Source organism: Calonectris borealis, chromosome 1 (assembly GCF_964195595.1).
Source record: "Calonectris borealis chromosome 1, bCalBor7.hap1.2, whole genome shotgun sequence".
Lineage (NCBI taxonomy): Eukaryota > Metazoa > Chordata > Aves > Procellariiformes > Procellariidae > Calonectris > Calonectris borealis.
In genome coordinates this window covers 216,762,494-216,776,618 of record NC_134312.1, presented here as the reverse complement: position 1 = coordinate 216,776,618, position 14,125 = coordinate 216,762,494, and the positions used below count along the sequence as shown (strand labels likewise).

The window sequence follows — 14,125 nt, the reverse complement described above, 5'->3', positions numbered from 1 at the left end:
CCAGATTCACTTACTGTGAATTCTCCCGTGACTGCATCAAACCCCACATGAATTGTGTGTTCAAAGTCTGAAGGGAGGGAGATCTCCGGCCGCTCCTTCTCTTTCTTTTTATTGGCTGGAAGAGACAACAACAACAACAAAATCCATAAATCCATCAAGAATTAAAATCTCCCCAAGAGCTTCCAATTTACCTACCCAACCACACCCCCTTTTTGCTAGTTATAGGATTTCGATCTGGGGCAGACAACCGCAAAAAAACTTTGTTACCTCACTTAAGAGCAGCCACAGTGAGTGGACAACAAAAATCAAAGTCCTGTAACACATGACAAGCATAAGACAAGGAAACTGATATTTTGGGTATGTCAAGTATCAACCGGTAGGGCTAGACTCAACAGCACAAGAGCTATTTACCTAAAATATTCACTCAAACTTATACAGGTCAGAGTCAAAAGCATGACAGTGGCAGTAAGCTGGAGCCATGCAGTTTTGAACACTTTTTTTTATTCGTTGTTTTAAGCAACTTTTAAAAAAAAAAATTATGTGCTGTTAAATATACGCTCGCCTCTTATATTAACACAAGGACAAAATTAACTACAAATACTACTTATAAATTGCTTCCTTCATCTTACATCCTCAAAACAGAGTTTATGAAAAAACCCAAATATAACGTGTGCTTCTGCTACAAAATCTTGTATGAGCAAAACCATTTATATTCTCCTGCTCACAAAATGAACTAAACGTGGTTTTAATAACAAGCTTTGAAGATGCAGAGCAAGAGGGCAGAATCTGGCAGGTGAGGAGCAGAAGTCATGAAGAAACAGGAAAGGAAATAAATCAAAGCAGATGCACTCTGCAAATTTTCAAGTCAGGTCTTCAAACAAGAAGATTGTCGTTATGCCTTGGATTAAGTTCATCCATATTCATGATGTATTAAGGACTCCACCTTCCTTTTAATATTTAATGTATTCAAGAAATTAAGATCAATTTAAGGAAGAACCACGTTCTACTTGGATTTGCTGCTGCTTGCAGTTATAAAATAAGCAGAGCTGGGAGAAGGTGACTAAACCACTTACGTTTCCCAGTTGATACCTTTTGTATCTAAAGCCAAATAGAATTTGTTTCGTGGCTGACATTCCCCTGTGCCTTTTTGGCAACATGAATGCCAAACCCCAGGTATTTCAGAAACCTGTGAGGGTAATGCTCAAGGTCGCAATTATTTAAGCCGCTGCTGGTGGTTAGTGGCGTAGAGGTGGTCAGAGCTTGCCCCAGAGGAATGAATCCTGTTTCTTTCAGTGCCAGCTCTGGCACTATTCTCTGTGTCATTACAGAGTTACTGTTGCACAGAGTAATTTTGGAGAAAGAAAAGGATCAGATGCTCCATTTGGGACACAAAGATGGAACAGATTGTTTTCGATCCCTCTTTCAAACAAAGGGGATGGGGGAAGCTGAATTGCAGAAGAGCGACAGAGTTGCCAAGGAGTTGGAGGAGAGAAAGCTGCCATGCTGGAGGAGCCACCACAGAGGGGGGAGCTAGGAGGAGACAGAAGCAGCTGCTGGTTAGCAGATGGTGAGCATCTGCAGCACCGAGGCCTGCCAAAGAAGGAACAAGCAGCTGCATCCAGCAGGTATACAGAAAAAGCTGCATGCACTAGCGGTGGATGGAAAGCAAGAGGAAAAGAGATGCAGAGAGAACAGTAAGAGGCACCATATTCTATAGGCCTGTCTACAGGATCAGTCCATTTCTCCAAGCCAAAGAGTAAGGTGTCATCTCAGCCTAGAAGCCCTTCCCCAGGTGTGGAAGAAGAGGGCACCTGTACTACCACCACTACGCAGGAGTGCTGCACTGCACACCCACACATGGTCCAGGACGACTGCCACAGCAGATTTGAATGTATCCCTAAAAAAAGCTAAAGGGTATTAAGTTCCTATCCAGGAGTCAATACACTTAAGTGTTTTTTTGATTTCTACATTCAGACAGCCTGAGCTCCCTGCCACACACCCAAATCCCAACAAACTTCTCTGCAACCAACCGTTCCAGTATCCATTCAACCAGCAAACTGAGATGACTGCTGACTGCTAACTTATCCACAGCAGGAGATGATGGCCTGAACGAGCCTCAGCTACAAAGAGCAGTAAAAACAGTTCTGGAGGGACTGATTAAATAACATAATGGTCTCTGTCACATCAACACTCCAGCTCTCTGGAGCGTTCAACACATAGGTAGAGAGTTTCAGTATGGCTACACTGCAATATAGAAACAGGAAGAGATTTTTCTGCATTTATGGCTTATGTTGTTTTCATACCCCCGAAGCAGTTAATGTTCTCCTAATTATCTTAGTTTCCTGCAACCATTTCTTACAGTTTCTCAGCCCTTCGCATTTTCCCCGACTCTCAACAACTCTTTGGGACAGCTACCACAAACTCACGCTAAAATCACTTTGCCTTAGCGATGACGTTACAGCGGGTGAAACCATAATTGCTCTGTACACTCTTTTAAATCTGCCTGCCTGCCACACTCAGGGTTTTAGAGCACCCAGACTGAGTTCACCATCATGTGATCGCACATGAAGCTGGCACATGAATTCAGCGATTTTCCTCCAGCAGTCTCAGAGGACAATGAACTTCAGAAGCTTTTGATCCAAAATCTGACAGATCTAAAAGCCTAAACATATTAAACCATTAATAACATAATTGCTTTTTGCAGCAGATATTTATATCATAGCAGGAGGAATAAGACAAAAAGAATTAAAGAGACGGGCACTCCCAGTTTTGCTAAAACTTAATTCCCCCTCTACAGTGATTATATTATCCTTGCAATGAGTCAAAAGCCTTGAAGAATCTTAAATTAAAAAAATAAATAAAAGAGAAATCATATATCTGATTAAGAAGGCCCAGCTACCATCAAGGGCTTTATTCCCACAAACACCTTACCACCTTCTCATGCAAAACCTCACACGTTTGACGCTGTTACAAGAGCCACCCATGAAGTTTCCTTATGATGCTCTGGCAACTTGAGCTGCAACTAGGAAGCACAATGTCCCACTGTGAAGTAAGCTCGTGAGCCCATCCTGAAGCATACTGAGGAGAGAAAGGTCGTCTCCACTGGTAAGGTTGAGTAAAGTGCTCCCCATGTCACCACGGAAAGGGCTCCTGGGCACTGCAAACTGTCACCTTGTGGGTAAAACCCTGCCTCTGTGCGAAGCTGCAGCTGAGCTCAGCAAAGCTCAGAGGAGCTAAATGTGCCACATTCAGGCCAAATTCATACCCTCAACTAGGACACTGATGAGCCCTGAGCCCAAGAAACTTCAGATGTTCACAACTCCTGTTGAAAGCAACAAGTCATGCAAGCTCTGCATCCATTTGGATAGGACCCACCCAGTATTAAGCCGACAGGTTTTTTAAATACCAGTTTTGGGGTTTAGGCTGGGACAGAGGAAATCAGGACTATAAATTACATCCTAAATTTTGCAGGCAGAGCATGACACCTCCAGAGCAGCCTGGCAAGGGGACACAGCTCAATGGAAGTGCGCAAACATGTATGAGGCCCAGGATTTAAGCCCCATGTGTTCTTTACACCATGGCTCTGTTTGTGCACAGGGGTAGCGCAACGGAAAAGACACTTTCCAAAGCACCTTCAGCGAGAACTGCCCTTCTCGACCCAGTGACCTGTAAAAGATGCCCTCAAGATGTCCCCCCCTTGTGGCCTCCCCTCTGATCTGGACCCATAAGCTCTCAACAGGTCTGTTGTCTGCTCCACGGCAGGACTCCACGTGATTGAGCTGCAGCTTTGTATAAAGCACAACCCCTTCAAACATCTTCCCCACCCATCCTTCGTAAAGTGCCTATTCCAGTACTGTTCCCTGCCCAGAGTAAAGAGCTACCACTTCTCCGAAGGGATTTACAGCATCAACTTCAGCAGCTCTCGGGCTACAGCATAAAAGCCCATATCCATATTTGCTAGCAAAATAACCGCCGAGCATTTCAGATCCTCGCAGGCTTTTTGCAATCCCAGCAGAGGTTAAGCACAAATCACGGGCTTCCCTGGGTAAGGATCCAAAGGTCACGGATTTGCCCAAAATTACATTCCTCTAACTGAATGGAAACCAACTCCCCGTTTAGTCCAGCCAAACTAACAAAAAACACCCAAATTATTTCAGGCACAAACTAAAGAGACTGCCAGAACACCTGGGAATTTCATTAACATTTAAGCAGCAGGAGGCACTGGGAATTTAATTGTCATCATGAGATTAGAAGAAGTTTTCATAAGATGAAAATCAATCAATCAATCAATCTGAAGCAAAGGTGACAGTGTTAAAGGTATTTTTTGCTTGACAGGAATTAGAGGACAGAAGCAACCATTCTCATTTGGGCAGGTGTATTGCAACAGAAGGCTCTGCTGGGCTTGGCTAAACAAAAATCTCTCATGTCTCGAAGCATCTGCCATGTTGGCCAATCTTCAGTAAATGCAGGCATCTTCAAATCAGTGGCAGCCTGTCTGCTGATTTTACACGAACCGTTCACTTTTGCAGCTCTCCTTTAAAATCCAGTTCAAACTAGCATTTCAGGTTGTATTTCTTTTAGTCTCTTACAAATTTCAGGTGATTTCTTTGTTCTCTGCAATTGCTGAGCCTAGAGGTTTAAAAACCCCACTCCCTTAAGTAAGCCAACACAAAAATCCTGCAGCTCTTTAGGATTAATACTACTAATGGCAAGTTCTAACCGAGATCCAGCAAACTTTTAACATGGAGTTCATGGGTTTCTGGATTGCAGAATCAAAAATCCATGTTTGTAAAACAATCCAAAGTTGCTGAAGGTATCAGAGAATAATAATATCAAATGCTGCAATATTTTGTAGAAAATGAACCTAGACCTTGCTTATGTAAATTAGTGGAAGTGTCACTCCAATTAGACTTTTCGCTAACAAAAATTAAGGAGGGAGCCTCCCTCCTGAAGCCCAGGAAGTTGAAGATACCTAGGCTTGACTTTAGTTATCCAGTGTCCAGATACCATTTCAATGCAGACTCTACAAAAAGCTGATGTATTAGAAAGAGGAACTCCAAAAAATAGGTCAGATATAAAAAGAAACCAGCACATATTAGGGGATGAAGATTTTTTTTTCTTACATCACTTCAAAAGATTCATATGATAGAGATAGAGGTTTTTAAAATATCCTGATCTTAAAAATTAGAATTTCATGTACAGTTCACAGTTCCTATCTCCATTTCCATCTGTTACAGTCCCTATAACAGGACAAAATTCCTTCAGTTCACAAGAAATGTGCAAAAATTTGCAGTAACAGCTTATTCTTAACAGCAAGTAGACAATGCCTGACCCAAACAGTAGAACGGAGTAAGTGACCATGCAGTAACATATGACAGGCCTGGCAGGAGATGGCCTGTTAGTCATGCTTAACTCAAATTATTTGCTGTTTAAAACAACAAGCAAGCAAAAGACCTCCCCCTGCTCCCCACCAAAGGAATTACCAATGCCAGCTTTAAATGACCAGCTTGTAATTGGTACAAAAATTTATGTTTTTCAAGATCATTAAGGACAAGTCAGGCTGGGAAGTGGCAGAGCTAGTCCTAGTATTCAGGGACACTGTTCTCATAATTTAAGGGGAAGGAAAAAAAAAAAAGGCACAGAACTGAGTAAACAGGATGGATTAAATGTGGCAGGATTAATCATTAGAAAAAACAGATCTACAGCCAGCGCCTCATGTACCCCAAAATGACCAAGACAGTTGTGCAGGAAACAAACACACAATGTTTTCTAAAACCTCAGGTGCTTAACTAAGGTCATTCAGAGCAACATTCAGACAGGAGGTTTATAAGAAGAGACAAAATACTTTTATCTCCTGGTAAAATAGATCGGTAAAATCGGTCCTTCCTTTTCTTTTCTTCCGGGTTGGGAGGCAAAGGTTTTGAGCCATGGTTTAAAGTCCCAGCATCTTTGCTTCCCGATCCAATCATAGTGCTGGTATTTCTCATCGGAGGAGCAGGCGGTTTGTCTTCTGTTTCAACTCCATTGTTAGACATCTTCAGTTGGGGAGGCCGTTACTAGGAATAGGAAAAAGAAATAAGAAGCCTTATTTATTTATTTATTGTAAACTAGAATCACACACTGTCAAATAAACCACATGCAGGTATTTGCAGATTAGCCGGTAACCTCATATCAACACAGACCAAGTGTCGGCAAGACAAATTCTACACAAGCTCCGAATTTTTTCTGTAACAAGACTATGTTCAAGCGTTTTGAGTTCTTGATCATCAAGAAAAGCCTATTTCAGGATACAGCAAATTCTCAAGCAAACCATGGAGCAGAGGTGTAGGGTGGGGGGAAAGAGCAGTAAACACCATGTAGCAAAGATACCCAAGAGGAGCCAACAAGTTCCCGAGCTCATACAACCTCTCAGATCCAGACTAGTTCCACTAAAAACGTCAAAATGTTTGATCAGTCTCCAGCACAGCATGATGCAGAAAGACTGAAGTTTGCACACAAAGGGTTTCGATGCAGCCACTCGGGCTCCTTTGCTAAAAAGCTGCTGAACTGGTTCAGAGGCAGAGATGGCCGGGAACCTGCAGAGCTGTACCCACGTCACCTCATATGCAGTGCCGCAGCCCTCGCTGGTCCCAGCCCGGCCCTGGCCTTTCCACGGTAGTGGCACACTTCAGGCACAATTCAAACCACTGGAAAGCTGACTGCATTTTGTTCTGTTGGAAGGGTCAAACAAAACTAGATCCCCAACACACACATAAATCCTTAAGCAAATAATCCCTGCTGTGCGGATTTAAAGACGGAAGCTTTGGAACAGGGTAATAGATTATTCTGCCACAACTAGCTTGTTCCACCCAAATGAGATCAGCATTACTCCAAACACAGCCTGGCTGCAGCAAGATCCTTCTGGAAACTGGAATTTGTCTGCATTATGTTCTCAAAAGAAAGTTGGGAGTTAACTGCAGAACAAAGACCAAAGCAGGAACAGTTTTTGTTTGGGTGGAAAAAGCAGTTCAACAGCTTTACGATTTTCACAAGCAGTAAGGGAATATGTTTCGCTCAGGGAGAATTATTGGGTGGCAGAAAGTCAAAAGCGTTTTGGTCTCCGCAAGTGAGAAGTCCGGTTTCAAAGTTGAGATCCGAGATCGCTGCTGGCTTCCAGGGAGCTGCTTTTCCACAGGCCAGACTCAGAGGAACCACACTGGGTCACACTCCAAACAGATCCCACAACCACACGACGGTTCTACGACTACACAACACCACCCTGCCAGTCTTCAAAGTCTTCTTTGGCCAAGCTAGTGATGCTCAGCGTTAACTGGAAAGATTTGGACCCAGGGCACTCTGCTCTCGCAGCTGCAGGGAGTTAAGAAGAGCAAATGCTGCCTGCAGAAGGCACAGAGTTGCAACATGTTAGACTTTGCTGAAAGCAGCGGTTCCCCAGCTGTTGCCTACCAAGCCGTGGCTGGTCTGCAGCTCCACTTTCTCCTCCACTTATTTGGTTCCCAGTTTCTTCACACTCGCTCTTAAACGGGAGGGCTGGCAGTACTGCACAGCCTGTAAGGCTTCACGCACAGGGAACTTTGTAAGAGGTTTGACCCCAGCCCCGCTTCCTTCCAACACAACTGTGCAATGGAATTTTAAATGACAGACTAGCATTTGGGGTATTGATTTTAATGGGCATGTGGGAGGGGTGGGGGGATATTAGCTGCGCATTTGTCTGGGTGTGTTCTGGCATGTGCCCTGTGCATCTCCCATCACTCATGCTTCAACCTCATGCCATTCTCCAGCATAAAACGGAGCAGAACTAAGTGACAGCTGGAGTGCCAGCCATGAAGTGATGCAAACAACTACTCTCCCTGTCTAAGCAGTGGAAAAAAGTCTAAACTAAAACCCAACTGGTGAATTTGGCAGCCACTGCTGCGCACATATCTTGTGCAACATGAAGATATTGAGGTCTCACTGATGGGCTTTGCACATCGCAGTGTCAGTGGCTAGTACTGAACTGGCACAACTAAAGCACTTGAAACGACATAAGCAGAAGTGCCATATAAGAGTTGCGTTCTTTGCATTGATGCTTATTTAACCATGAGAATGGTTAAATAGGAATATGCTGCAAATAGGGAAGCAGAAGGAGAATTAATGTTAGCAGCTGTATGCCTGCCAAACGGCCCTCCCCCAGGAGCGGGCACCACATTTGCTGCTGTAACACCCTGGTTTACACCCACAGGGGTTTGAATAAAGGTGCATCCAAAGATTCCCCCACCGGCCAGACTTCCTGGAGCTGCAGGCATGGCTGAGATGGCAGGGGAGACTGCCTCATTGCCGGGTCCCTCTCCCACCGAGCAGAGAGGTGAGAATCGGTGCTTGCTACCTGCTGTCAGAGGCACGGGACTAAGCAGGGGACAGAGTAATGTTTAGTGTATGGGAGAATGGATGCAACATCAGACCGAAGGGTGGTACAAGGAAGAGAATAGCTCCAGGCTGGAGAAAAAGAAGTGAGAAGAGGAAGAAACGCCCCCCAGTTTACAGTCAGAGGCTGGCCTAGCACTGGGGGAAGGAAAAAGAACATAAGCAAAAAAAAAAAAAAAAAAAGACCACGAAAACATAAGAAAAACCTCTGGATGTCAAGCATCCTCGCTCTCAGTTCCACCAGTGCAAAACCCCAGGGACATCTGCTCACAGTTTCTTCAATATAAGAGGGTTTTTCAAAATCCCTCAGTCGGAAAGGATAGAGCACAAGTAAATTGCTGTTTTACCGCAGGGCTAGAAACTGGCAGTACAAGCTCTTGTTTATCTTACATTATTCCCTGAATGACCAAGTAACTGTTGAGAAGTTACATCGTTTAACAAACAATATTGTTTTACACCTATTTGATAACTGCAACTTTCACGTGGGCAAAGCCTACAATACACCTTCTCCTTTATTCTCCATCACTCAAGCTCCCAGACCTTTCTCCTCATGAAAGTCTTATGTCGGGAGTTACAACAGGTATTTCATCTGTTTGGAGATGGGAGGTGTGAGAAATCCTTAAACCCAAAAAATTAAGAGGCTTGTTCTACAGAAGTTATCCCCTGTAACAGCAGCACTATTCTAGAGAGTTCCCAAGAGCCTCTTCCCACTATATATTTAAAGGGAAAACAAAAAGCCTGCTTACATGAGTCCTCCCACTGTAATAGAGACACAGTCTACCCTCAAACCCAACATCGTTTAAACTTTAAACTTATGTTGGCTTCTGTCCCGACAGAATTACACCCACCTCTCCAGGGCTTTGCAGCAGAGCTGAGAGTGATACCGGAGCCATACGAGCGGTTACAGAGGGCGGCCGTCTCCCTCACCGTAGCCTAGCTGACTGTGCAAATTCTCTTCTTCCTAAAATAATCTCCTGCCAATTCACATGTAAGCAGGCTTTAAACAACCCTCCTTGTGCAGGCCCTGCTCAAATTCAGAGCAGCAGGCAATTGCTTCACCAGCCGGCATAACATCAGCACTACGCCACTGAAGTGAGTCACTCTGCTCGGCGCGATCCATCCTAACAGGAATGCAAGGCGTCACCGGACCGAGTTATTTCCTTCTTCACACCAGCACGACTCTGCTTTGAGAAATTAATCTTATGTTTCCACGGTATGATTAAATGAACAGTGGAAGCAATGAAACAGCACATGAACTTTTCAACTGCAGTCAGATGAGGGAATATGTTTTAGCTGCAGACACAATTATTCTCAACTACTATATATATTAAAATACCAGTACTCAAACCAAACCCCACAAACACCACTAGGAAGGCATAGTCGTGATGTAGGACTATTGTTTCTGCAGCCGTTTGGGAGTACTGAAAGTTAGAGTTGTTTCAGCACACAGTACTTATAAAAATAAAAATTTTATTACATACTGCAACCTGTGACTGCCATAAGTCAAGTTACGGTGGCTTTCAAATGCTTCCTGCTCCTCCTCATTAACTTTTGAAGCTAGAAGTTATCTAAATTAGATTACCCCAGCCTCAACAGAAACGAACAGCAGACCTGACAAACTCTCCTTTCACACCTACAAAACACTTCTGCAGACAGGAAGGACTGACAGACAACCATGCACAAGGGGAGAAGAGACTCAGGAAACCACTTGGCCGTTCAAGACAGAGCAAGCGGAGGTACTGAACAGAAGATGGCACCCACAGGTGCCAACAGCGACCAAGAGTTCAGAGTACACAGACGTGCAAAGATCCACGCAGGTCTGCTGATCTGCATTAAGTAGATATGGCTCAAAATCATGAAGTTTATGCCTGTAGCTTTACTGTAATACAGGCACAGGCTCCTGAGCCGTTCATCTACCAGAGTGGGACCCCAACATATGTGGAACCTTCTGGCACTACTGTGTGTCACACACACACACGTGTGAAAGAAAAAAAAAAAAAAAAAAGGAAAAAAGATCCTCTATTTATGTAATTTTTATCTTCTGGTAAACCACATCATTTTAAACCTGATGCTCCACACTGAACTATAAGTTTCTACCAAGCTGGTTGTGTTTTCTTTGCATTCCTTAGCAAGACAGGCAGATGACTGATTGCTAAAACAGAAAGCAATTAAAAAGTCAGAGGAGCTGAAACCTACACTACTGTAGATGCCATAAAGATAACTATGTCCAACGCATACTAATTGCTGGAGTCAACACGAAAACTCATAAAAGAGCTATCTATAATTCATGCAGTCTGGCAAGACAGTGGCTGTAAGTTACTCACTACAACTTACAGATGACTAAACTATATTAAACAAGAGAGGGGAGAGGGAGATGCTCAGCAACTGTTTTTCCCTCTCTGCCTACTACCAGAAGGAAATCTCACATTTTTCCAAGATGCTATTTTTCTGTTGTTGCCAGTGTGAGGAAAGGGTGTCTTGCCCACAAAAAAGGCAGAAGGAGTCTTGACCTTTAATTGAGTTGATCCTAATCGGAACAAGTGTTTTATCCCTGCACCCTTCCACTAGAGTTTGCTCCTGCCTACACAGAGTTAAAATCTCCTTCTTCCTCCTTGCACTGCCCCGGTGGGAAGGAGCTGGGGCCGTCCCCTGCTCTGCTCAAACACATTGCAGGCAGCAGATTCCCTCCCCGTGTGCCGTGCTTTCATCCAAATCCCAGCAGAAAATTAACAGCAGCGTTTACCAGCTGGGTTTCGACACAGGATGAAAAGACACTCATTCGTTTTTTCTTTATTACTTTATGTGGGACTAAGTCTCAAACACAGTCTCACATTGAAGGAAAGGCACATGTTCCACCTGAAAAAGAGGCAAGAGCTGTCCTTTTCCTCCACCTGACCGCGGATGGGATCTGGGACACACGCTGTCACAGAAAAGGGCAGCAGCAATACACACACCCTGAGGGAGGACCGATTGTCACATTTAGAGGCGATTAAAAAAAACCCAGTAACTGTAGCATCTAGCTGTCTCCCCAGCCAGTTACTGCACATCTGAGTGTTGTGCAACTGTGCCAATTAAACAAAAAACAGTCAAGGGCCATCAATGCATCAGCCCAGACCCAACGTTTACATGTGAATTAAAAAAAAAAAAAGAACGACAGGTTTTCATAAAGTTCTAATAAATAAAGAATTACAAAACAGCAGTGTTTGCTCATCTATCTTTAGAATTTACCTGTTAGACCCCTGCAGGTGCTGCCAACACCTAGAGATGCAGATGAAATCGCTAAATTAAATGAAACAATAATCACTAAAAATAAGTACACATTTAGAAGAGAATGTATCCACTGCTGCAGCTGGAGTGGGTGGGCATGAGGGGGGAGACACCCTTTCATGGCAGATGGCCAACTACTGGTTACAGTCTTGCTCCACTGCCAGCGTTATTTCCATAGTGCCAGACATAAAGGATGACTGACCAGTTACAACTCAACAGGAATGCTGGAGGACTCCATGTCTTGGAATTTTAAAAGCCAAAAGACTGGAGGGTCCTCTTAAAAAAAGCCTTTAATTCAACCCCAATTGTTTGGACTAAACGCAAGAACTGCCGGGTGGGATTCCCCAGCCCGTACTTTGCAGGAGGACACGGACCCCACCGCAGCAGGCACTACTTCTGGGTAGGAGATCTGCAAAATCTCTTCCTGGGCAGATATATGTGCTAACCCATCGTACTGCACAGATATGCTTCTAAAGAAGAACAGACTAATTATAACCGCTCGATTCCTAGCAACAGAGCAGAGTTCTCCCTTCACTCAAGTAAAGGAAGCTTCTTTCTGTTTTGTTTTAAATAATCAAGGCCCAGCTTTCGCCAGCCTCCACGGTGTGGGCCCATGCATGACCGCTGTGACAGTAATCCAGACACACAGAGGGTTTCAGTAGCACTGAGGCAGGTCAAGCCCTTTCCACCAGATTAGGCTTGAATCCAAAACTGCAGAGGCAACGCCAGCTTAAATTGCTATGCTTCAACTCAGCTTCTGTTGTTTCACGAATAACTGGCAGTGTCAAACAATAACCATTTCACAGTCAATGCCAGCTATGCCCAAGTACCAGGAGTACACGATGAACTCACCTTACTTGTGCTCCAGTCGGGTAGCCCAAGCTTTCAGAACTGCAGAGACCAGTTCCATCTGTTCCCATCCCCGGGCAGCAGCCTGCTCATTTTGACCTAGCGTTTACCCCGTTCTAACAGCGCTTTTAAACAACCCAAGAGAAATAAATTGCATCCACACTTTAAAAAAAAAAAAAAAATTCAAGCTAGACAGAAGGAACCAAGAGTATCATTTTTAAAACTTCTCAGCCCACAAATCATCCTCCTTATTTCCCCATCTCCAGAAGTGCTGTCTCCCCTCCCCCAGCTACATGCCTGAACAAGCAAGTTCGCTGTTGCAGATGTCAGTACAGGCTCCGTTTCCCAGCGCGGTACGGAGCAGCCTTGGCTCTGGTTCCACTTTTGCTCACAGGAAGGCAGGACTTCAACCACACAAGTCAAAGTAGTGACTGGAGTCGGAGCTTGCTAAGCAGGGTGGGAAAAATAAAGGCCTCTTATGTTAAAGCATACCCAAAGCCATATAAGCAGGTTTCCTGGAGGAAATCTGTGTTCCAGCGGAAATGACTAGATGCAGCATAAAGAAAATATATTAACACACACAGTTAAACACACCCCTGCTACTCGCCACCTAAGTTACTTGGCTCTAAGTCCAAACTGCACATTAGCAGCAACAGCAATTGAAAGCAGCCGAATCATTAATCATTTTTCCACTCAAAAGTTTCCAATCCAGAAGATGAACATAGAGCACAGGGCTCAGAATTAAGCCCCACTATCCCCTAATGTGGAATAATTCCCAGTACAATGTATTCATGTTTTAAATACACACAGGTATTTGCGAAAACACAGCATGTATGCGTACACCTTGTTAAATGCAGAGATTTGACATTTGCCGTTTAGCAATGAGGGCGGGGGTAAGAAATACGTCAGAAAGCTAGAACATTGTCAGGCCAAGTCAACAACATCCCACACACACAGAGGACACCATAATGCAGTGGTTAGCAAAGAGCCACAGTATGCAAATAGCAGAAAGTTTGCATTAACCTGTAAAAGGTGAGTTTTTCTGAGGAGAAGAGACACCAAGACAGAGACCTGCAAAGAGGAAACTTATGTTCTTAAGAGTGAAACTCATTCAACTCCTTTCTCGCTGGGAAACTAAAGAGCTAAAGAAGACAAAACCAGCATCGTTAGCTGATGAAGCCATCCAGAAGTCTCAATTAGACTGAGGGGGAAATGCTGCAACAGTTCAGCGCTAATTGGAAATGCAAACATTTATCATCAGAGTAGCGCTCGCTCCTGTGTATAGCTCCATTGTGTTCACTGCAGCTAATGACAGTAGGAAGCCCTGTAGTATTTATGTAACGACTGGCAAAGCTGTCACATTCCCTTAATCGCTAGCCAAGATTTTCATACTGGCAGTAGTTTTCAATTAAAGGAAATCACAAAGATTGCTTCAGTTTCACATTGCTTCGTTAAAGTTTTGGTTCTTCTTCAAAGCTGGGGAAAGAGGAAGAATGAATAATTCTCCCAAGACAGAATGAGCTCGGCATCACACACGAGCTTTTTGTAGACAAACTGAATTAAGAGACAAGGAAAGCACAGTCAAATACCCAGAACTGAAAGAGCT

At 44.0% G+C, this 14,125-nt stretch overlaps 1 protein-coding gene across 9 annotated transcripts in view; it reads right to left on the bottom strand.

The window, feature by feature from the left end:
- PAK1 (p21 (RAC1) activated kinase 1) overlaps window positions 1-14,125 on the bottom strand; it is a 104,441-nt gene that overhangs the window by 29,456 nt on the left and 60,860 nt on the right. For all 9 annotated transcript variants that reach the window (XM_075140312.1, XM_075140311.1, XM_075140313.1 and 6 more), the window contains 2 exons: window positions 5,846-6,056; window positions 15-115 (listed from right to left, as the gene is read on the bottom strand). In XM_075140312.1, coding sequence (XP_074996413.1) covers window positions 15-115; window positions 5,846-6,035 — 291 coding nt within the window. In that variant the 5' untranslated portion in view covers window positions 6,036-6,056. The remainder of the gene's footprint in view (window positions 1-14; window positions 116-5,845; window positions 6,057-14,125) is intronic.